Source organism: Rhineura floridana, chromosome 20 (assembly GCF_030035675.1).
Source record: "Rhineura floridana isolate rRhiFlo1 chromosome 20, rRhiFlo1.hap2, whole genome shotgun sequence".
Taxonomy (NCBI): Eukaryota; Metazoa; Chordata; class Lepidosauria; order Squamata; family Rhineuridae; genus Rhineura; species Rhineura floridana.
In genome coordinates this window covers 13090325-13112759 of record NC_084499.1, presented here as the reverse complement: position 1 = coordinate 13112759, position 22435 = coordinate 13090325, and the positions used below count along the sequence as shown (strand labels likewise).

General features: G+C 44.6%; 1 protein-coding gene across 11 annotated transcripts in view; it reads left to right on the top strand.

The window, feature by feature from the left end:
• Positions 1-22435, top strand: part of EHMT1 (euchromatic histone lysine methyltransferase 1) — a 147706-nt gene that overhangs the window by 70801 nt on the left and 54470 nt on the right. For 10 of the 11 annotated variants that reach the window (XM_061603626.1, XM_061603629.1, XM_061603635.1 and 7 more), the window contains 4 exons: positions 1934-2070; positions 3470-3652; positions 13459-13539; positions 20690-20810. In XM_061603626.1, coding sequence (XP_061459610.1) covers positions 1934-2070; positions 3470-3652; positions 13459-13539; positions 20690-20810 — 522 coding nt within the window. The remainder of the gene's footprint in view (positions 1-1933; positions 2071-3469; positions 3653-13458; positions 13540-20689; positions 20811-22435) is intronic. The other variant, XM_061603637.1, reaches the window with a different exon arrangement.

Genomic DNA, 22435 nt, shown 5'->3' with positions numbered 1-22435 from the left:
ACCCTACGTGCCCCGGGTGGGTGTCCTCTGATGCCCAGGATCAAGCACTGAGGCGCGATCTCTGCTGTGTCTTGAGAACAGGAGGGAGGCTGGCTGCATGAGAGTAGAAGAGGAAAGACTGCAGCATTTGGGGCTCTTTAATTTAGAGCGACGGTTCCCACAATGTTTTTCCCCACGCACCACTTGAAAATTGCTGATGGCCTTGGTGGACCACTTAATGATTTCTCTGCCTGCTGCGGCAGTTGTAATGTGCTGTGCGATTTTTTAAATTGTATTTTTATTGTTTCCTTTGTTTCTTGTGTATTTTGTATTTTTTTTGGTATTACAATTTCAATTCCTTAGAATTCAGACTGTAATACAATAAAATGCAACATAAGAAATAAAAACAGCAAGACAGGTACAGTTAAAAATCAGAATGAACATACAGTGCAATGGGTGTGCCGTCTCCCATCTTCAGCCACACATCCGCAGACATGCCGCAGACCACCTGAATGAAGCTGGCAGACCTCTGGTGGTCCACGGAACCCCTGGTTTAGAGAAAAAGTGAGTTAGAAGAGTATAAAATTATGCATGGAGTGGATGAAGAAAAGTTTTTCTCCCTCTCTCATAGCACAAGAACTTGGGGACTTTGAGAGTTAAACTATAGACTTTGCTCCCATCGGGATGGCCGTGAACTTGGATCGCTTAAAAGAGGAATAGACAGATTCCTGGAGGATAAGGCTATCAATGGCTACTAGTCATGATGGCTATGCTGTCCCTCCACGGTTGGAGGCAGGATGTTTCTGAATACCAGTTGCTGGAAACCACAGGAGGGGAGAGTGCTCTTGCGCTCAGGTCCTGCTTGCGGGCTTCCCAGGAGCATCTGTTTGGCTGCTGTGAGCACAGGATGCTGGATTAGATGAGACCTTTGCCTGGTCCAGCAGGCTGTTCTTAAGTTAACACCCTCCAGATCTTGAACATAAAGCTTCAGTTGGTCTGATCCAGCAGGCTCTTCTTACATTCTTATTAGAGAGTGAGAGAGCCCTGGGGGACCACTCCATTGCCCAGGACTGCATTGGGTTGTATCCAATGCTAGTCCTAAACAGAGTGGACCCATTGAAGTTAATGAGCATAACTAACATAGGTCCACTAAGTTCAGTGGGTCTACTCTGAGTAAAACATAGTTGGTTACAACCCATTGAGTGGCCTTAGCTCAGTGATTGAGCACATTTTTTTTAAAAAAAGTATTCATTGAACAGAATTTGTACACCACTTAATTGTAAAAACATCTAAGTGGTTTACATAAAATGTATACCCTAAAATTGATAAAAGTCAGATGTTAAAATCTAGTTGCTTCAAACTTAGTTCTACTCAGAATTGGACCCATTGGGTTGTGTATTCAGTGTTGGTCTTACTAAGAGTAGGCCCATGACTAACTTAGGCCAATTCCTTTCAGCGGGGCTACTTGTGAGTTGGACTAACACTGAGTACAACCCAAGTTGACCTTAAACAAAATTCAAAATATATATAAAATCAGCAGTTAAACATATACATTATGTATTAAAATACACATCAGCTTTACATATTTGAGTAGGTTTGCCTAAACAAGAATGTTTTCACCAGGTGCTGACAACAGTGCAGCCGAATGTGAGAAGGAGAGACTAGTACGGGTCGAGATGGACAAAAGAGGCAGGCTTCCTATGTTCTTCTAAGATCCAAATTCCTTCCTGTGTGCTCCAGTTACCTCTTTGATTATGTCTCTAAACTAAAAAACAGGGAATGAAAATGAGGCCCAGCATTCAGCTTTTGGTGGTGTGTATTCCTTTGTACTTAATTCATTAATTGATGCTGCATCCAATCAGACCCCCTCTGGAAGGCGCTCATATCTTCGTGTTTCTGCATCCTACTGCTTCTTCTTGATCCTCATTGTCTTCTCTTTACCCTCCTCATCCAGCTGCGTCAGTATCTAGGAAGAAAAAGCGGAGAATGGGAACGTACAGCCTGGTCCCCAAGAAAAAGACCAAAGTTTTGAAACAGAGAACTATGATCGAGATGTTTAAGAGCATCACCCATTCCTCTTCAGGTGGCAAGGTGAGGGCCACATGAGAGAGAGAGTGAGAGAGAGTGAGAGAGAGTGAGTGAGTTGGTGGGTGAATGGAAGGTGGCCTCAGCTACCATCGCGGAGGGGAAGTGGTTGCACAGATCAACAAGAAACATCTCTGTGCAATGAGGCTGCATTGTTGGTGCCATTATTCCTGTTTTTGCAAGAATCATGGTTTTGTAACAGGAGATGAACTGTGTGCAGGTCAGCTTTTTTCTTAAGAACACAAGGGCCCTGCTAGTTCAGGCCAAAGGCCCATCTAGTCCAGCGTCCTGTTATCTCACAGTGGTGAACCAGATGCCCCAAAGGGAAACCTGTAAGTGGTTCATTGGGGTGAAAGCCCCCCCTTGATGTTTGCAGAGAAAAAGGAATTCTCAGGGGGCACCCATGATCAACCCTTAGAGCTTTTGTCATCCTCAGTGTGCTTAGCTGCAGACCTCTTCGTTTTTATTTATTTTGCTGCTACATTTTAAGCTTGCCTTTCCTCCAGGTTGCTCAGGGCAGTCTATATAGCCCCCTCCCTGCCTTAGTTGTGCTTAATAACTTCTGTGGCCCTCTCAGTGTTGTTCCCCTCAGTAGTCAGGGATGATGGGAGTTGTAGTCCGACATCTGGAGGGTCACAGAAGAAGTCCAACATCTGGCAGGCTACAGATGTAATTTGTTTTAAACTATTTTTAGTGGTGCATTTTATACTGTCATGACCTGCCCTGAGCCTTAACTGTTGAAAGGCAGGTAATAAATTTAATAATATGAATGATGATGATGTTCCTCCATCCCTGGTGTCTAGGACCGTAGTCTTAAATCTGTAAACATGGTGGGGAACCTGTGTCCCTCCAGATACTGTTGGACTACAACTCCCATCATCCCTGACCATTGGCTATGCTGGCTGAGGCTGATGGGAATTGGAGTCCAACAACCGCTGGATGGCCAGAGGTTCCCCATCCCTGGTTTAATACAAAGTGGAGCCTGTAAGTATTTACACTGGGAGGGGAGCCTCAGGTCCAGGGGCCAAATGCAGCGCTCCACGCCTCTTTATTTGGCTGTTGAGACTCTCCCCAGACCACATGCCCTCACCAGCCTTGCCCTGTGCCCTTTTCAAGTACTCTTGACTGGCTGGAATGTATTGTTGAACTGTGATGATGCCTCTTGTATGCCTCGATGGATGTGTGCGTGTGTGTATGTGCATAGAACCCTCTGACCTCTGTATGAATGAATTTTGGGATGTATCCTACTGTATGAAAGTAAGAGTCGCACCCCTTGCTCTACCCACTTTTGCCTCTGGCCCCGGCCACCGCTGGAATCCGGCCCCTGGAAAGTGAATGCACCCTCAGCCTAGGAAAAAGTTTCCCCACCCCTGACTTGATGGTTTGTCTACATGGGTGCATTCAGGGCGAAAAGGGTGATGCCAGCCCTCATGTGAATGGGGAAAGCTTAGACATGGATTCTGAAGAGGAGGACTCTGACGACCTGGAAGAAGAAGATGAACATGGAACGGAGCAGCCAGCAGCCTTTCCTGCAGAGGACAACCGGACGGCTAAGGAGGGGTCCGCTGACAGCAGCAACGCCAGAAAGGTGATTGGAATGCTTGCTTGAGATCCTGAGGACAGTTTTAACGTTTGTCGATGTGGATGAGAGTAAAGGATGCAAGAGGGCAAAGGAGAGTTCGTGTTTGTTCCCTCCAAGGGTTCAGGTGGCTGGGTGTCCCCCAACTGCAATCAAATCCAAATTTGTGTTTTTAAACATTCTTTTTGTTAGTTTTTTTAAAAAATAACAATTTTCAATTTAACAACCAATTACATAGTGTAACATGTATGTAATTATAGTTATGACTTAAATGACTTAATTATCATAATAAATCCAAATGTTTTAAAATGGAAATGGAAATAAAATAGCTGCAACATTTAGTCAGTTAACTGGGCTGATGTACCAATTAAAATCGTTGTGTTTAAAAAGTCCCAAATAAACTGGACAGCAGTGATTTTTCTTTTAAATAATTTTTTTATTATTGCATGTTTTAAAATTAAAGTTTTGTTAAAAAGTTTTTTATTTACTTTTTACTTAGTTTTTATTTAGTTTTGCCACCCACATTTCTCACCCCTTCCTCACTATGGTCCACCCTGATGCACAGTCTCCAACTCTGATGGTTTTAAAACTCCAGAGAATCACAGGAGCATAAGTGACAAAAATCAGCCCAACAGCCCTTAAACGTTTCCAAAACAAAACCAGAAATACACAGGATTATATTCAACTAAGTCCTTCAGAGTATACCCGTTGAAATTCGTGAACCTAAAGTAGTAATGTTTTTTAACTTCGGTGGGTCTACTCTGAGTAGGAATAGGTTTGAATACCACCCACGTTTTTTTATATCTCTGTGGATAGGAGGCGTCATTTTTTTAAAAAATGTACTCTTCCCTTACAAAAAGAAACATCTGTTTTCCCTGGGTGGCTTAGAAGAAATTTAGTTAAAATACAACCAGTAAACGTTTGCCTTGGAAAAGAAACTTGTCTCTCATACTCAAGGCAGTGATTCTATTATGAGAATTCCTTCTGCAGTAATAATAAAGTATGATTTTTTTTCCTGTCCTTCGGAATTGTGTGCTTGCATGCAAACATGCTGTTTTAATCAATTAATCAGTGAAAACCTGAACATTAAATGGACTACAGCTTCATTTAATCAGGAGATGGCAAAGTTTATAGCAAAGCAGCCATGGAATCAGCTGCTCAAATGAGACGTTTGGTGTCTCTCCTTTTCTTCCAGCCACCTTCAATTACATCTTTTTAAAACCTTGAAACCCAAAGCAGTAGATATGGATGCATTAGTGATCGGTTGGATCCAGTTTTATTTTAATTATTTATTCATTTATTGTATTTTTATCCCACCGTTCTCTTTCTTTTATCCTCATAACAACCTTGTGAAGTAGGTTAGGCTGAGAGAGAATGACTGGGCCCAAGGTCACCCTGTGAACTTCATGGCTCAGTGGGGATTTGAACCGTGGTCTCCCAGGTCCTAATCTAACACTGTAACCACTATGCCATACCACATCCACATTTATTTATTTATTAAATTTATATCCCGCCCTTCCTCCCAGTAGGAGCCCAGGGAGGCAAACAAAAACACTAAAAACATTCTAAAACATCTTAAAAACAGACTTTGACATATATTAAAGCAAATATTAAAACAAAACATTTTTTTAAAAAAGCCTTAAAAGTACCATAAAAGCAATTCCAACACAGATGCAGACTGGGATAAGGTCTCTACTTAAAAGGCTTGTTGAAAGAGAAAGGTCTTTGAATGAATTGGTTGGGGCAGAAGATTTGGGACAGACAAAACAAAGGACATTCACGACAAAAATAGAAATGGACAAAGGTCATTTGCCGCTGCAAGATGCGGTGATGGACTGTGGCTCAGGTGACATCCAAAGAGGGTTAAACATATTCATGAAAGAGGAGTTCTTTAGGAAGGACTGTAGCTCAGTGGTAGAGTGCTTTGTGTGCAGAAGGTCCCAGGTTCAATCCCTTGCACCTCTCCACGAGCTAGAGGGAGCCCCAGCTGACGAAGCGTCAAGGCGAGTTAAGCAGCAGAGCGAGTTCGGCAGCAGGGCGAGGAGGCCAGGGCCCCCCACTCTGCCCGTCTGTTCCCTGACCTCAACTAAACCGCAGTCTCCAACCCATTAACGTAATAAACCTTAAACAAAACTATGCAGGTAAGAAGCCAGCAGGGGTGTGGGGGCTTTCCAGTGTTTTGCACCGCCTGCAGCATGTACGACTATCTGCCTGTTGGACAGAAGTCGTGGGTGTGCTCTCGGTGCAATGAGCTCCTGGCTCTCCGGGAACGACTTCATTTCCTTGAGGCCAAGGTGGCGGACCTGGAAAAGCTGAGAGAGGCAGAGAGGTGTGTGGAGGAGGCCTTCAGGGACGTTATACCTGTGTCCCACTCCAACGATGATAGCTCTCCTGCTATCATGGAGAACGATGGTCTCGGGGAAGGAGAGCATCCAGCTGAGGAAGAGGGAAACGATCCCTTAGAAGGGACCCATTCCTTGGGGGATTGGGGGATGAGCAGCTATCCTCTCGTGCCAAGGATATATCTCCAGGGGGTGGAGGGATCCTTGTAGTGGGTGATTCGATCATTAGGAACATAGACAGTGGGGTGTGTGATGGGCGTGTAGACCGCAAGGTGTTTTGCCTGCCTGGTGCGAAGGTTGCGGATATCGCCCGTCGTTTAGATAGTTTGGTAGACAGTGCTGGGAAGGAGTCAGTGGTCGTGGTGCACGTTGGTACCAACGACATGGGGAAATGCAGCCGTGAGGTCCTGGAAGCAAAATTTAGGTTGCTAGGTAGGATGCTGAGAGCCAGGACCTCCAAGGTGGCTTTCTCTGAAATGCTACCAGTTCCATGCGCAGGACCAGCCAGACAGGCCCAGCTTCGCAGTCTCAATGCGTGGATGAGACGATGGTGTCGGGTGGAAGGGTTCGGATTTGTTAGGCACTGGGGAACATTTTGGGACAAGCCGGGCCTGTACAAAAGGGACGGGCTCCACTTGAACCAGAATGGAACCAGACTGCTGGCACTTAAAATTAAAAAGGTAGCAGAGCAGCTTTTAAACTGACTGAGGGGGGAAACCCGACAGGAGCTGAGAAAGGTCCGGTTTGGAATAAACCTCCCCCCTGGGATAAAAACCAAAGAAATGATGAAATTTTAAAAGGGGTAGGCCTAGAAGTAGGCATTGTGAGAGCAGGGGCACAGGATATAAATTCAGAAGAGCAAAATTACCACAGGCCTAACCACAAGTGCCAAAGACACTTGAAGAGAGACACTGCTTACAAGTGCCTGTACGCTAATGCTAGGAGCCTCCGAACCAAGATGGGAGAACTGGAGTGCTTGGTCTTAGAGAAGAGCATTGATATAGTGAGCATAACCGAGACCTGGTGGAATGGAGAAAACCAGTGGGATACGGTTATCCCTGGATATAAACTATATCGGAAGGACAGGGAAGGACGTATTGGTGGCGGAGTCGCTGTATACGTGAAAGAAGGCATTGAATCCAGCAAGCTCGAAACCCCAAAAGAGGCAGACTCCTCCACAGAATCGTTGTGGGTGGTGATACCGTGCCCCAGGAGGGACTTAATACTGGGAACGTTCTATCGTCCCCCTGATCAAAATGCTCAGGGAGACCTTGAGATGAGATATGAAATTGAGGAAGCATCGAAACTAGGAAAGGTGGTAGTAATGGGTGACTTCAACTACCCGGACATAGACTGGCTGCATATGTGTTCCAGTCATGACAAAGAAGCAAAGTTTCTAGATGTTCTAAATGACTATTCCCTAGACCAGTTGGTCATGGAACCGACCAGAGGGATGGCAACCCTGGACTTAATCCTCAGTGGGGACCGGGACCTGGTGCGAGATGTAAGTGTTGTTGAACCGATTGGGAGCAGTGACCGCAGTGCTATTAAATTAAACATACATGTAACTGGCCAATTGCCAAGAAAATCCAACACGGTCACATTTGACTTCAAAAGAGGAAACTTCACAAAAATGAGGGGATTGGTCAAAAGAAAGCTGAAAAACAAAGTCCAGAGGGTCACATCACTCGAAAATGCTTGGAAGTTGTTTAAAAACACTATATTAGAAGCTCAACTGGAGTGCATACTGCAGATCAGAAAAGGTACCGCCAGGGCCAAGAAGATGCCAGCATGGTTAACGAGCAAAGTCAAGGAAGCTCTTTGAGGCAAAAAGTCTTCCTTCAGAAAATGGAAGTCTTGTCCGAATGAAGAAAATAAAAAAGAACACAAACTCTGGCAAAAGAAATGCAAGAAGACAATAAGGGATGCTAAAAAAGAATTTGAGGAGCACATTGCTAAGAACATAAAAACCAACAACAAAAAATTCTATAAATACATTCAAAGCAGGAGACCATCTAGGGAGACAATTGGACCCTCGGATGATAAGGGAGTCAAAGGTGTACTAAAGAACGATCAGGAGATTGCAGAGAAGCTAAATGAATTCTTTGCATCTGTCTTCACAGTGGAAGATATAGGGCAGATCCCTGAACCTGAACTAACATTTGCAGGAAGGGATTCTGAGGAACTAAGACAAATAGTGGTAACGAGAGAGGAAGTTCTAAGCTTAATGGACAATATAAAAACTGACAAATCACCGGGCCCGGATGGCATGCACCCGAGAGTTCTCAAAGAACTCAAAGGTGAAATTGCTGATCTGCTAACTAAAATATGTAACTTGTCCCTCGGGTCCTCCTCCGTGCCTGAGGACTGGAAAGTGGCAAATGTAACGCCAATCTTCAAAAAGGGATCCAGAGGGGATCCCGGAAATTACAGGCCAGTTAGCTTAACTTCTGTCCCTGGAAAACTGGTAGAAAGTATGATTAAAGCTAGATTAACTAAGCACATAGAAGAACAAGCCTTGCTGAAGCAGAGCCAGCATGGCTTCTGCAAGGGAAAGTCCTGTCTCAGTAACCTATTAGAATTCTTTGAGAGTGTCAACAAGCATATAGATAGAGGTGATCCAGTGGACATAGTGTACTTAGACTTTCAAAAAGCGTTTGACAAGGTACCTCAATAAAGGCTTCTGAGGAAGCTTAGCAGTCATGGAATAAGAGGAGAGGTCCTCTTGTGGATAAGGAATTGGTTAAGAAGCAGAAAGCAGAGAGTAGGAATAAACGGACAGTTCTCCCAATGGAGGGCTGTAGAAAGTGGAGTCCCTCAAGGATCGGTATTGGGACCTGTACTTTTCAACTTGTTCATTAATGACCTAGAATTAGGAGTGAGCAGTGAAGTGGCCAAGTTTGCTGACGACACTAAATTGTTCAGGGTTGTTAAAACAAAAAGGGCTTGCGAAGAGCTCCAAAAAGACCTCTCCAAACTGAGTGAATGGGCGGAAAAATGGCAAATGCAATTCAATATAAACAAGTGTAAAATTATGCATATTGGAGCAAAAAATCTGAATTTCACATATAGGCTCATGGGGTCTGAACTGGCGGTGACCGACCAGGAGAGAGACCTCGGGGTTGTAGTGGACAGCACGATGAAAATGTCGACCCAGTGTGTGGCAGCTGTGAAAAAGGCAAATTCCATGCTAGCAATAATTAGGAAAGGTATTGAAAATAAAACAGCCGATATCATAATGCCGTTGTATAAATCTATGGTGTGGCCGCATTTGGAATACTGTGTACAGTTCTGGTCGCCTCATCTCAAAAAGGATATTATAGAGTTGGAAAAGGTTCAGAAGAGGGCAACCAGAATGATCAAGGGGATGGAGCGACTCCCTTACGAGGAAAGGTTGCAGCATTTGGGGCTTTTTAGTTTAGAGAAAAGGCGGGTCAGAGGAGACATGATAGAAGTGTATAAAATGATGCATGGCATTGAGAAAGTGGATAGAGAAAAGTTCTTCTCCCTCTCTCATAATACTAGAACTCGTGGACATTCAAAGAAGCTGAATGTTGGAAGATTCAGGACAGACAAAAGGAAGTACTTCTTTACTCAGCGCATAGTTAAACTATGGAATTTGCTCCCACAAGATGCAGTAATGGCCACCAGCTTGGATGGCTTTAAAAGAAGATTAGACAAATTCATGGAGGACAGGGCTATCAATGGCTACTAGCCATGATGGCTGTGCTGTGCCACCCTAGTCAGAGGCAGCATGCTTCTGAAAACCAGTTGCCGGAAGCCTCAGGAGGGGAGAGTGTTCTTGCACTCAGGTCCTGCTTGCGGGCTTCCCCCAGGCACCTGGTTGGCCACTGTGAGAACAGGATGCTGGACTAGATGGGCCACTGGCCTGATCCAGCAGGCTCTTCTTATGTTCTTATGTTCTTAAGTGGGGCTGGGAGTGCCCCTTGCCTGAAACCCTGGAGAGTTGCTGCCAGTCAGTGCAGCCAATACTGAGCTAGATTGACCAATGGTCTGATTCAGAGTAAGGAAGATTTCTATGTCCCTGTGCTCGAGTCCACATCTGTCAATGGCTATTGGGCATGAAGAGTGAATGGAACGTCCTTGTTCAGAGGCAGTGTAATACCAGATACCTGGGGAATAGCATGATGCCTGGGAATCAACAGCATAGGAGAGCTATAGGTCTCTTGGCCTGTTTGTGGGCTTTCCCAGGGGATCCGTCTGGGCACAGTTGGAAGCAGGATTCTGGGATACAGAATCTGTCCCAGCTGGTCTCTTATACATGATCATCCTGCACCAGCAGCAAAGTAGTTGACAGATATTTAATTCCTTGCTCACCCTGGGCTTTATACTGTGCATGGCTTCATCTTGCCACCTCTCGCATCATTTCCTTGGTCCTTCCTTGGTCTCTCTCAACTGAGACACACCCCCTCGGGTTATATCCAGTTCTAGTCCTATTTAGAGTATACCCATTGAAGTTAACCAACATGACTAACTTAGGCTCATTAATTTCAGTGGGCCTACTGTGAGTAGGACTTGAATACCACCCTATTTTTTATGATGATGATAATTAATTAACATACTGCTTAATGGCAATATAGGCTTCTGAGCAGCTTACAAAGTATAAAAACCAGTTACGCAAAATATTTCAAATCCAAATGTCCATAATTAAAATACACAATGAAGCAATTCCATTAAAACATTAAGATATAAATGTCCTTTATGTATTTTTATGTATTTATATATACTGCTTAATTACTATCATCTCTTAAGAGGTGTGCAAAAACCTCAATACAATTACAATAAAAATCAGTTAAAATGATAAATTCAGAGTTCAGTTGAAATGCCTGCAGGAATAAAAAAGAAGTCTTCAGTATGAATAATTCAGTAATGCATAATTTAAATATGCCGTAATATGGTCTGATCAAGACAAGACAGTGATTGAAGCAGGAGATTCCGGTTGAGAGATTAAGGGAATGCCTGTTTAAACAGGTGTGCCTTAAAATCTGGTGGAATGTCAGTGTTGGTGGGACCTCTTTTATGTCAGCAGGGACACCAACGCCACCAGTGAGAAGGCCCAGCTCCATGTCAGCACAGACAGCAGTCTTTGGGCTGTGGCAAGACTGACCATTTGTAGTTCCATTTGTTGATCTTAACGGCCTCACTGGGCAATGAGGGGAAATCTGCCTTTTAGGTAACCTGGTCCAGAGTTGATTAGGGCTTTATGCTAAGTAGCAAGATGTTAATAGCCAGGTCAGATCTCTTAACACTGGCGTGGTAATGTGGCTGGTAAGGGGCAGCACTTACCTTCTGGGCTGTAGCATTCTGCACCAGCTGCAGCCTCTAGACGTCTCTAGTGCTATTGCTGTAATTTAGAGCAATGTCGAGCCCAAGAATCCAGCTCCCCCAAAATGCAGCAAGGCTTCTTCTGCAGCTATAAAGCAGATACAAATCACCAGGGATTAAGCATCAGTTACTAACCTGTTGCTGAGACATAAGCTGCTTATGTTGCTGAGACATAAGCCCTGAGGCTTGGTGCTTCTGCACAGGGATTATCGAACAGCTTCCCCCCAGAACAAAATTTCTGCCTTGTGAGCCTTTCACTGCAGTTCTGTTTCTGATGTAGACTACAGATCGCGGGAGGAGAACAATCCTGTTAGGGCGGCTTCGCACCCTACATTGTGGAAAATTCGTGGCTACCGCCACGTGTACCTTACCTGGAAGGCATTATCAAAGCCACGTGCCAGAATAAAGTGGACAAAATAAATACTTGGTAGAGATGCAAGATGTGAACCGTCTCCTGTTCTGTGTGTTTGTACGAGTGTGGCGTTGTACGTGAAACATGCTTTGCATGTCCCAAGTTTTAAAACAAGCCACTGACTTTGGGTTGTATTCAACTAGGTTCCGTTCAGAATAGACCCATTGGAATGAATGGACCGAAGTTAAGTCATTTGCATTAATTTCAATAGGTCTGTGCCGAGTAGGATCAAAATTGGAGAGCGAAGATAGGAAGCTGTTTTATACCAAGTCAGACCATAGGTCCATCTAGTTTGGTATTGTCTACACCAGCCTTTCCCAACCAGTGGGCCACCAGATGTTGTTGGACCACAACTCCCATCAGCCTCAGCCAGCATTGCCAATGGTCAGGAAAGATGGGAATCGTGGTCCAACAACATCTGGTGGCCCACTGGTTGGGAAAGGCTGGTCTACCCTGATTGGGAGCCCTCCAGGGCTTCAGGCAGGCTTCTCTCCTATATGTTTGTTGCATGATAGGTGTGCAGAAATTAGCCTACTGTACGGAGGTATAATTTTATATAAGTTGCTCCACCCACTTTTCCCTTTGGCCCTGCCAACCACTGGCATGTGACTCTTGGACTGTTGGCCAGAAGGGAGCGCGGCCTGACAAAGATTCCCCGCCCCTGACCTAGAGGAAGGTGTGGCTAAAATCTAATACATTGTGAATTGTCTACAGAAAGGCCTCGTGCTTTACTGAGAAGGTGAAGTTTTATTTATTTTTTAATGAATATGTGTACCCTGCTTTTCTGGGTGTGTGGTTTCTTTTTGAAGGAAGCAAGCAGTGCATAACCAGTGAATAAAATCTATAAAATAGATCTAGATAGATTTATTGGGGCTGCCACGTTTAATTGATGGATCGCTTATAATCGCACAATTTTGTTTTTAAGTATTTATTATTATTATTATTATTATTAATAATAATAATAACAACAACAAGCACTTTTAAAAATTGCAGCTCCCAAATGCCATCTTGAAAGAGAGGCATCCCCTCTTGTGTGAGAAAGGAGCACACCTTTTCTAAAATGAATCCCGCAAGACACATGACTGAGTCATCTTGAAATTCGTTAGAAGCACACCTTTTCCTTTCTTGTGATTGTTTTTCCCCCTTGTGCAAACGTAGTCAACTAACAGTGCTATCGCATGCATCTCCATTCAGGAAAACGGGCATAGGATTGCAGCCTAAAAGTATTTGTCGTACTGACTTTTAAGATTTCATGGGAGGCACTTGCTCTGCATGCAGAAGGTCCCAGGTTCAATCCCTGGCATCTTCCATTAAAAGGATCAGGTAGCGATGGGGGAGAGGCTTCTCCAGGAGAGCTGCTGCTGGTTGAACTGGGAGGGAGCGGGGTGAGGCAACGGGGAGAGGCAACGGGGAGATGCTGTGCTGTGCTGACACCACCACCCCAGCCTTGCCCCTCTCCATTCTGGTAATCAGCTGTGACCCACCTACCAGGAACCTAGGGTAGCTTTCCCCCCTCCAAAAAAACCTGGCACTCCTGACAATGGGTTTGCAAAGCGCCAGCCACCCCACCCGGCAAGCTGCTTCTGAGTTAAAAGTAGACAATACAGAATTAAGTGGACAAATAATCCGACCTACTACAAGTCAGCAGCCTATGTTCATTAAGTGGATACCTATCTGTTTCTATACGGATGCTTGGTTTTCTTTGGCTACCACAGATCATTGACGGTGAGTCTGAGGAAGAGCAGGACTCGGGAGAATCCGCGGAAGAAGAGGAAGATGGCGACGAATCTGACTTGGTGAGTCGTTTCTCTGCATACCGTTTCCCCCTCTTCCCCCATCATACATGCAGCAAGAGTGATGGGGAGGAGCGCCCTACCTCCAGGCCTGTCTAGACTCGAGTTCTGGCTGCAGTGGAATTAAACTGCCCATGCAAGACCCATTGTTTTTCCTGATTTTCTTTCTCTTTTTTTAAGTTTTGCAACCCAGTTGTCCCCATCTACTTTTATGGGTTTCTAAGCAAAGCTGCTGATTCTTACCTTCCCAATGTTTCTATTTACAATAAAGGTTTATTGCTTTCTTGTCAGGCCTCAGCAGGGGGCTGCCCTTGCTTGCCAGTTGCCAAGACAAGGGCGTGGTCCAGACAGGCATGGTCGAGGCTGGAGCAAGCGGGGCAGACGCAGGGATGTAGTCCAAACAGGCCCTGTCTAGGGCCAACTTCTACGGGAGGCAAGGCAAGGCACCAGGAGTCTGCTGGTGCTCGTAGTGACCAAGTTGCTCAGACTGATGGGGCAAAACCCTGCAGCCACAGCTTTTATCAGCCTCAGTGAGCCAGGATTGGCCCATAAGAGGGTCAGCTGATGCTTACTGCAGCCTGGGGGGGCACCCTTGTACTGCGGCACTTAGTCAGACAGGTTTGTAGGAGAGGCAGAGTGCCAGGGATGCAGGAGGTAAGGCGCTGGTTCCTGACTGCTGGGTGCCTCAGTTCAAGGCACAAGTGCACAAACAAACTGTAACACATCACAGACAGACACACACCTTCCCACTGTGCCTTACATTCCATTTTCGTATTTCTTCACATTCTGCCTTGGCCTTTGAGTCAGTCATTCTTCCTTTCTTGTATTCATTATGAATTTAAAGGGATGGGAAGCCGCAACTATAGAGACATGTGCTGGGTTTGAAAATAGGGGACTCAAGTTTTAATCCTTGCTCTGCCAAAGAGCTTGTTTGCTTGCATTGGGGAAGTTGTTGTACCTCGGTGTAAATCAGTAGCAAGGCATATCAGTAGGTTTATTACAAAGATGAATAACTTCCTGGTTTGATCAAGCCATAGTGTGCAGTTACATCGAAACCAGTAAACTATGGTTTGAGTGTGTATGTATGTTTCCCATAAGACATTAATAATGCACTTCAGAATAATATTTTTACAGTGGTTTCTTATGGATGTTCACTGGGAAGTAAGTTCTGTTATGTTCAGGGGGGGGGCTTACTCTCAGGAAAGTGTGCACAGGATTACAGCTTTAGTCTTTGAATTAAGTTCTTCCCTTGATATAGAACAGCCTTTCCCAATCTTTGGGTCCCCAGATGTTGCTGGACTACAATTCCCATCATTCCTGATTATTGACCATGTTGGCTGGGGCTGATGGGAGTTGTAGTCCAATATTTGGGGACCCAAAAGTTGGGAAAGTCTGGTGTAGAACTAATTCAGGTTCAAAATGCATTGGCTGCTCAGTGTTTGTAAAAGATCTGAGGTCTGTCAGCTAACTGACTAAAAACGTTTTCGTTGATCAGTTAGCTAGTTTTAGAAATTACTAACTGGTGAGTTTTTACATATGCAGAAATCAATATATTGTCAAATCTGATAATGGAAAGCAATAAATACGTTAGTTTTGTGGTAGAATAATAAAAAGAAACATCATGTGTCTTCATTAGTTGTACAGAAGCTGAACTTCTAATTTGTTCTTTCATTGAACTAGTATTGTTGCAAAGATTTCTAACACACTGTGTGTGTTCAGACATAATATGACCAGTTCCTAGGTGTGGAGGATCAGGGAGGAGACCTATGCTTGCTTGGCTTCATGAATAGCTTTCTGGTTTGATCAAAATCTAGTTTGCCATTGCACCCAAACTGGCTTGAGCCAGCCCTCCAAACCAAGCTTGCAAAGCGCAGTTTGATTGTGGGTTAGAGGGTCACTCAAACCATGGCTTACTGATTCGGGTATAACTGTAAATCATGGTTTGATTAAACCAGTAAGTTATTAAGTTGAGTAAATGAGGGGAGGATGGTGTGCACAAGCACAGGACTTGTTCCTAGTCCTTCTAACCAGGGTTGAAGGATTGGAACCTTAGGTCTGAATGCAGCCACTGTTTACTTTTTGGCACCGAGAGCAAACTAAGCTGGTGTATCGTGGTTTAGATGGCAGCAGGTCCCCAAATCCATGGATTTTGTTTTGTTTTATTTTTGCTTCGTGTTGTTCTTGCTGATGAATTTTAATGTGGCAATAAAAGTTTAGTTGATTAACCTCACTGATGTTAATTAAAGCTCATAGCTTTCCTTATTACCAATTGTATCTCTATTGATTGGATACCACCCCTTTGTGCTCTGTCTCAGGCGTAACTTGCACAGATAATGATTGAAAGAGTAAGGGTGGTTTTCAGCACTAGTCCTGCTCAGAGTAGACCCACTGAAGTTAGTGGACATGACGAAAAGGTTCATTAATTTCAGTGGGTCTTCTCTGAGTAGAATACAACCCAAGCCTTCCCGTCACAGAACAACAGTTCCCAGAGTGGTCTAACAGTGACTCCTCCTTCCCAGGGAACTCTGGGAGCTGTAGCTCTGTGAGGGAAATGAAGGCTTCCTCTCAGCACACTTCGCAAACAATACTTCCAGGATTCTTTGGGGGAAGCCATGATTGTTAAAGTGGTTATAATAGTTTTTCAGTGTCTAGTGCAGATGTGGCTGTGATTAAGCTCTTGCCTTGCTAACCACATTCTGTAGCCACGATTTCTTCTTGCGGTTACTGAGGAGAGAGCTTAACCACGGGGCCTGGTTTGGACAAGACGCTAGGTCAAAACTTGGCTTAGGTTACGTCCTTCCCAGGAGTTCAACTGACAACTAGGAATTTATTTATTTATTTATTTATTTATTTATTTATATACCGCCCCATAGCTGAAGCTCTCTGGGCAGTTTACAATAACTAAAAACATTAAAAACAAATATATAAATTTAAAAAACACATCTTTTAAAAACAATTTAAAACACATGCTAAAATGCCTGGGAGAAGAGGAACGTTTTGACCTGGTGCCAAAAAGACAATAGTGTTGGCACCAGGTGCACCTCATCAAGGAGATCATTCCATAATTTGGGGGCCACCACTGAGAAGGACCTCTCCCTTGTTGCCATCCTCCGAGCTGTATTTTACTGTATTTGGCTTGGCTTTACTTTAAATTTGTATCCATTGTGATTGTACATGCAGATAGGAGATAAATGTCCTGTTTATGAAATTTAGTTCTGATAAAACAGAGTCCTTTGGTAGTGTAAAAACATATCAAGCTTGAATTCCTCAGGAGGAAGGTGAGTTTTACTTAGTAGAAAATTGTCAGCCAGTGCATTGTTGAATCTCTGCTGTGCTAATAATCAGGGTGCAGCTGTAAACCTTCTGAGGATAAAGCCAGTCTGTGCTCATACATATGGGCAGGGCTTTGTCTATGCCAGTGATAAGCAAAGTGTGGATTAGGATCTGCTTGTAAATTGGATGATTTCCAGTTGATCAGCAAGAAATTCTACCTAACAAGAAGACTCCCTTCTTACATGCCTTGAGGCACCATTTCATGACACTGTTATTTCAGCAAGTTTTGTGCCTGGAGGGTAACTAACCATGCTGTTTCTGACATGATGATCCCAGCTTCCTAAACCGTGGTTAAGAAGCTGAAAATCAACATGGACCCATGCACTCCTCCCATACACATTGGCTTTGGTGCTGGGATCTTGCTTAAATTAAATCCCAGTTCCTAGTTACATTAAATTCAGTAATCCATGGTTTAATGATGGTTTACTAACCAGGATCAAAAGATCCTTGTTGGTGAACCAATATTAAACCATAGTTCCAGATATCAGACGTAACTGAGAACTGTGGTTTAAATAGATCTGGATCGAAACACTGAAAGCAACAAGGCATTGTGTAAATGGGTTTCCTAAACCATGGCTTACTAAGACAGAAACATGTCATCTGAACCAACTCACTATGACCTGGTTAATACATCATACTCCCACACAGATAGGAGGAGGAGTTCAGAAGCTTTTCCTCCACTTATGGTTAACTGCATATTGTTGCATTGGCTGACAAATTGTGGTTAACATGTACTCTGGTTAGTTTAAAACAAACCATTTTTATTTAGTTAGTTATTTAATATCCCGCCCTTCTGCCCAGTAGGAGTCCAGATTCCTGAAGCTGGCTTTTAAGAATTAAACATAATTAATGTTGATCATAATCGTGGGTCTCATTGTCACAACAAGCTGAAGTTAACCAGAAGTGGATGTTTCTGAACTTTCTGACTGTGTCCTGTTCCTGCTCATGCACGTTGTGCTAAACCACAACTTAATGTGATGTGCAAATACAGACTACCTTGTCCTCTTATCTGGGATTGCTTCTGGTTTTGCTGCTTTTTGAGTTTTGCTAATGATGTTTTTTTTGTAATGATTATGGATGGGTGAAGAAAAATATTTTTTTAAAGCAACAAATATACAGCTTGTAGCTGGAAGTGAAACACTTTCACACCAAGTGCCTGTGCCAAATAGTAAGCATTACATGATACAATAACATGCAAAATAAGAGATGCTAGGCAAAGTTGTTCACATCACTTAATGTGTGCCATAAGAAGAGCCTGGCTCCTGGATCAGGCCAGAGGCCCATCGAGTCCAGCTTTCTGTTCTTGCAGTGGATGACCTGATGCCCCCATGGGAAACCTGAAAGCAGGATCTGAGTGCAACAACGCACTTCCCTCCTGCAATTTCCAGCAACTGGTATTCAAAAGCATACTGCCTCTGACAGTGGTGGGAGAACCAGGGCTGTGGAGTCGGTACACCAAACCTCCGACTCCGACCCCTCTATTTTTCTACTGTCCGACTCCGACTCCTTTATTTTTCTACTGTCCGACTCCGACTCCACCCAAAATTGCTTCCAACTCCACAGCCCTGGAAAGGGCTGTAAATGTCTTTTTAAATTGGAAGCTGTCATAGAAGCATTTTTATCGCTGCCTGAATATGCGCTGATCTTGGCATCACAGCATTTGTCTTCATCTGGGTCCTGTGTCATACCCTGACACACAAAATGTTTTCCATCTTGAGTTATGGTGAAATGCTCAACTACAGCTGACTTCATGGGAAGCTTATTTGCCATTTTGAATTTATATTTTAAAAAATTTGTCAATCAAAATTTATTTTGAAGCTGGAGTCGGTACATTTCTACCGACTCCGACTCCACCCAAAATTGCTCCCGACTCCGACTCCACAGCCCTGGGGAGAACATAGCCATTGTGGCTAGTAGTCATTGGTAGCCTTACCCTCCATGAATCATTTAAAGCCATCCAAGTTGGTGACAATCGCTATCTCTTGGAGCAAATTCCATAGTTTAAACTATGTGCTGTATGAAGAAGTACTTTTTAAGAATTTGTCCTATCTTCCAACATAAGCCTGGAAGATGCCACTCTCCCACCGTCCACCCCTGCAGTAAGAACTGAAGAAGCACCTCACTGGATCAGGCCAAAGGCGTATCTAGTCCAGCATCCTGTTCTAACTGTGGCCAACCAGGTGTCCATGGGAAGTCCACAAACAGGACCCGAGTGCAAGAGCACTCTACCCACCTGTGATTCCCGGCAACTGGCATTCAGAGGCTTACTGCCTTCAACAGTTGGAGGTGGAACATAGCCATCGTACCTAATAGCCATTGATAGCCTTTGGCTTCTGTCGGCAGAGAATTTGGATTGGCTGGGTGCACACAGTCTTGGCTAAAGGGGAAGCAAAGGGGCATGTGTCCAAGACAACCGCAATTTCATTCTGAGCTTGCAGACCTCTTTGCCCTGTCTTGACGTTAAAAAGCTTCACCTTGCAGTGTCGGTTCTGTGGTATTTTCATAGAAAGGACTATATTACACAACACAAGGTGTGCCATTCTCTGTGGCAAATAGATAGGCAAGTTTTCCTAAAAGTGCAAGAGTTTCCGAAAGCCCAGCACATTTTGGAAATGCAATTTCTCCCCTCCTTAGGGGCATACTGAAAGGGCAGTCTGCTTGGCTCTAGGTTATGTCTGAGTCAAACTGAGCTGGTTGAAGTTTCAAGGTTTAAAATCATGAAGCCAGAAGAGCATCAGGGAAGGGCTGTAGCTCAGAGGAGAGCGTCTGCTTTGCATGCTGAAGGTCCCAGTTCAATCCCCGGCATCTCCAGGTAGGACTGGGAAAGACTTTGCTTGAAATCTTGGAGAGCCGTTGTAGCTAGATGGGCCATTAGTCTGACTCAGATAAGGCAGCTTCTATGTATTTTTTCCTGTGTGTGAGGGGCTGTAACTCTGTGGTAGAGCATCTAATTTGTACCCAGAAAGTCCCAGGTTCAATCTATAGCTAGGGGTGGGAAGGACTCTCTGCCTGAAACTCCGGAGAGCAGCTGCCAGTTAGTGTAGATCTACGAATGTACGAAGAGCCTGCGGGATCAATCTAGTGACCCACCTAGTCCAGCATCCTGTTCTCACCAGATGTCCCAATGGGAAGCCCACAAGCAGGACCCGCACTCTCCCCTCCTGTGGTTTCCAGCAATAATGAGCTGGACGGATGAATGGTCTGGCTAAGTTTAAGGCAGCTTCCTGTATTCCTCTTTGTTAAATATGATTCAGTTTGCCTCAGGATTGATCTGGAGCAGTGGTTCCTGAACTTTTTCCTGCATGGACCACTTGAAAATTGCTGACGGTCTTGGCAGGCCACTTCATGATTATTCTGTTCTGCTTGCTGTAGTAATGTAATGCGGTGTGCTAGACGCTGTATGATATTTAATTGTTCTTTTACTTCTTATACTGTATTTTATTGCATTCCACAGAATTCAAATTGTAATTCAATCAAATACAATATAAGAATTAAAAATGCAATTGAAAGTCAATATGAATTGTTAATGCAGACATGCCGCAGAGACCTATGAATCAGTGAATGAACCTCACAGACCACTGGTGGTCCACAGACCATAGTTCGGGAACCTCTGATCTAGACTAGAGCTAAGAAGCCCATGGTTTTAGATTGCCCTGGGAGGGGGGAGGCCAAATTATTTGCATTCTCAAAAGTTGTTGAGCTTTAACTCAGGTGCTTTAGAGAACCCTCTCTCTCTCTCTCCCCCCCCCCCATTGCCTTGGTGTCACTGAGGATCAGGTCATTGTTTTCCTGAAGCAGATGCCTCCTATGGTTTTTGCAGAGTTCCGAATCCAGTCTCAAGAAGAAGGTGATGAAGAGGAAAGGGAAGATGGACAGTCCCTGGCTGAAACCCACCCGGAAGAGGAGGCGGAAAAGTAAAAAGAAACAAGCTGGGGGATTAGGTAACATGATCAAATGTGTCTTATTTTCTGGTGTGGTTAAGAGCGCTGCACTGTGACCTGGAAGACCAGGGTTCAAATCCCTGCTCATCATGAAGCTCACTGGGTGACCTTTGGCCAGTCACTGTCTCTCAGCCTAACTTCACAGGGTTGTTGTGAGGATAAAATCAGGAGTGGGAGGACCATGTTTGTACATCACCTTGCGCTCCTTGGAGGATAGGCGGCATATGAATTTAATGAATTAATTAATGAAATCCCCCCCCCAGTTTTTCTTCAGTAGGGACTAAGGTCCCATCTACACTATGCATTTAAAGCAGTATTGTACCACTTCAAACAGTCGTGACCTCCCACCCACCAAAGAATCCTGGGAACTGTAGTTTGTTAAGGATGCTGAGAATTGTTAAGAGACCCCTATTCCCCTTGCAGAGCTAAAGTTCCCAGAGCGGTTTAAGAATCAGTCCCTCTTCCCAGGGAACTCTGGGAATTGTAGCTCTGTGAGGGGAATAGGGGCCCAGCTTAGTCTCAGCGTAGCCCCTTGTAGAACTCAGCAAGGGACAAAATTAGAATTAGTTGACTACGCCTGTCATTGGCTCTGGCTCCACAAGTCCCAATGGGCCCCATCCACCGCTGATACCGGGGCCCCATCCACGCAATACATTTAAAGCTGTGTCATACCACTTTAAAAAGCCATGGCTTCCCCCATGGGAATTGTAGTTTGTTACAGATGCTGAGAGTTCTTTTCCCAGGGAACTCTGGGAGTTGTAGCTCTATGAGGGGAATAGGGGTCTCCTAACAACTCTCAGCACAACAAACTACAGTTCCCAAGATTCTTTGTGTGTATGTGTGTGGGGAGGTTGCTTCTTTCACTTGGCTTATGGTAGGGACCCAAAACTGAGGCCTGTGCATGTAAGGCTTGCCTGTCTCCATTTGTCGCCTCTGCCCCACCCCCCCAATTCCAAACGTGGCTCTCAAGGTAAAGAGGTTGCTGGTCTGGGACTTTCGTTTAGGACCACAAGAAGTTCCCATAGACTGAGACAGGCTCTTGGTCAATCCAGCTCAGTAGTGTCTATACCAGATGTGGGGGAACCTTTGGATTTCCAGATGTTGCTGAACTACAACTCCCATCATCCCTGGCCATTGGCCGTGCTTGCTGGGGTGAATGAGAGTTGTAGTTCAGCAACATTTGGAGGGCCAAAAGGTCCCCACATCTGGTCTACACTGACTGGCAGCGGCTCTCCAGAGATTCAGGCAGGGGACATTCCCAACCCTACCTGGAGATGCCGGGGACTGAACTTGGGACCTTCAGCATGCAAAGCAAATGCTCTGCTTCTTAAGTATGACCCTTACTTAGTCAAAGGAATATAGGAAACTGCCTTATACTGAATCAGACCGCTAGTCCATCGGGCTCAGTATTGTCCACCGACTGGCAGCGGCTCTCCAGGTTGCAGACAGGAAACATTCCTAGCCCTAGCTGGAGATGCTGGGAATTGAACCTGAGACCTTGCGTGTGCAAAGCAGATGCTCTGCGGCTGAGCTACAGCCTTTGTTTCCCAAACAAAGTGGCATAGGCCTTCCTCACCTGGGCTGAAAAGTGCAGGTGAACTGACATGTCTTGCAACCCGTTCCTT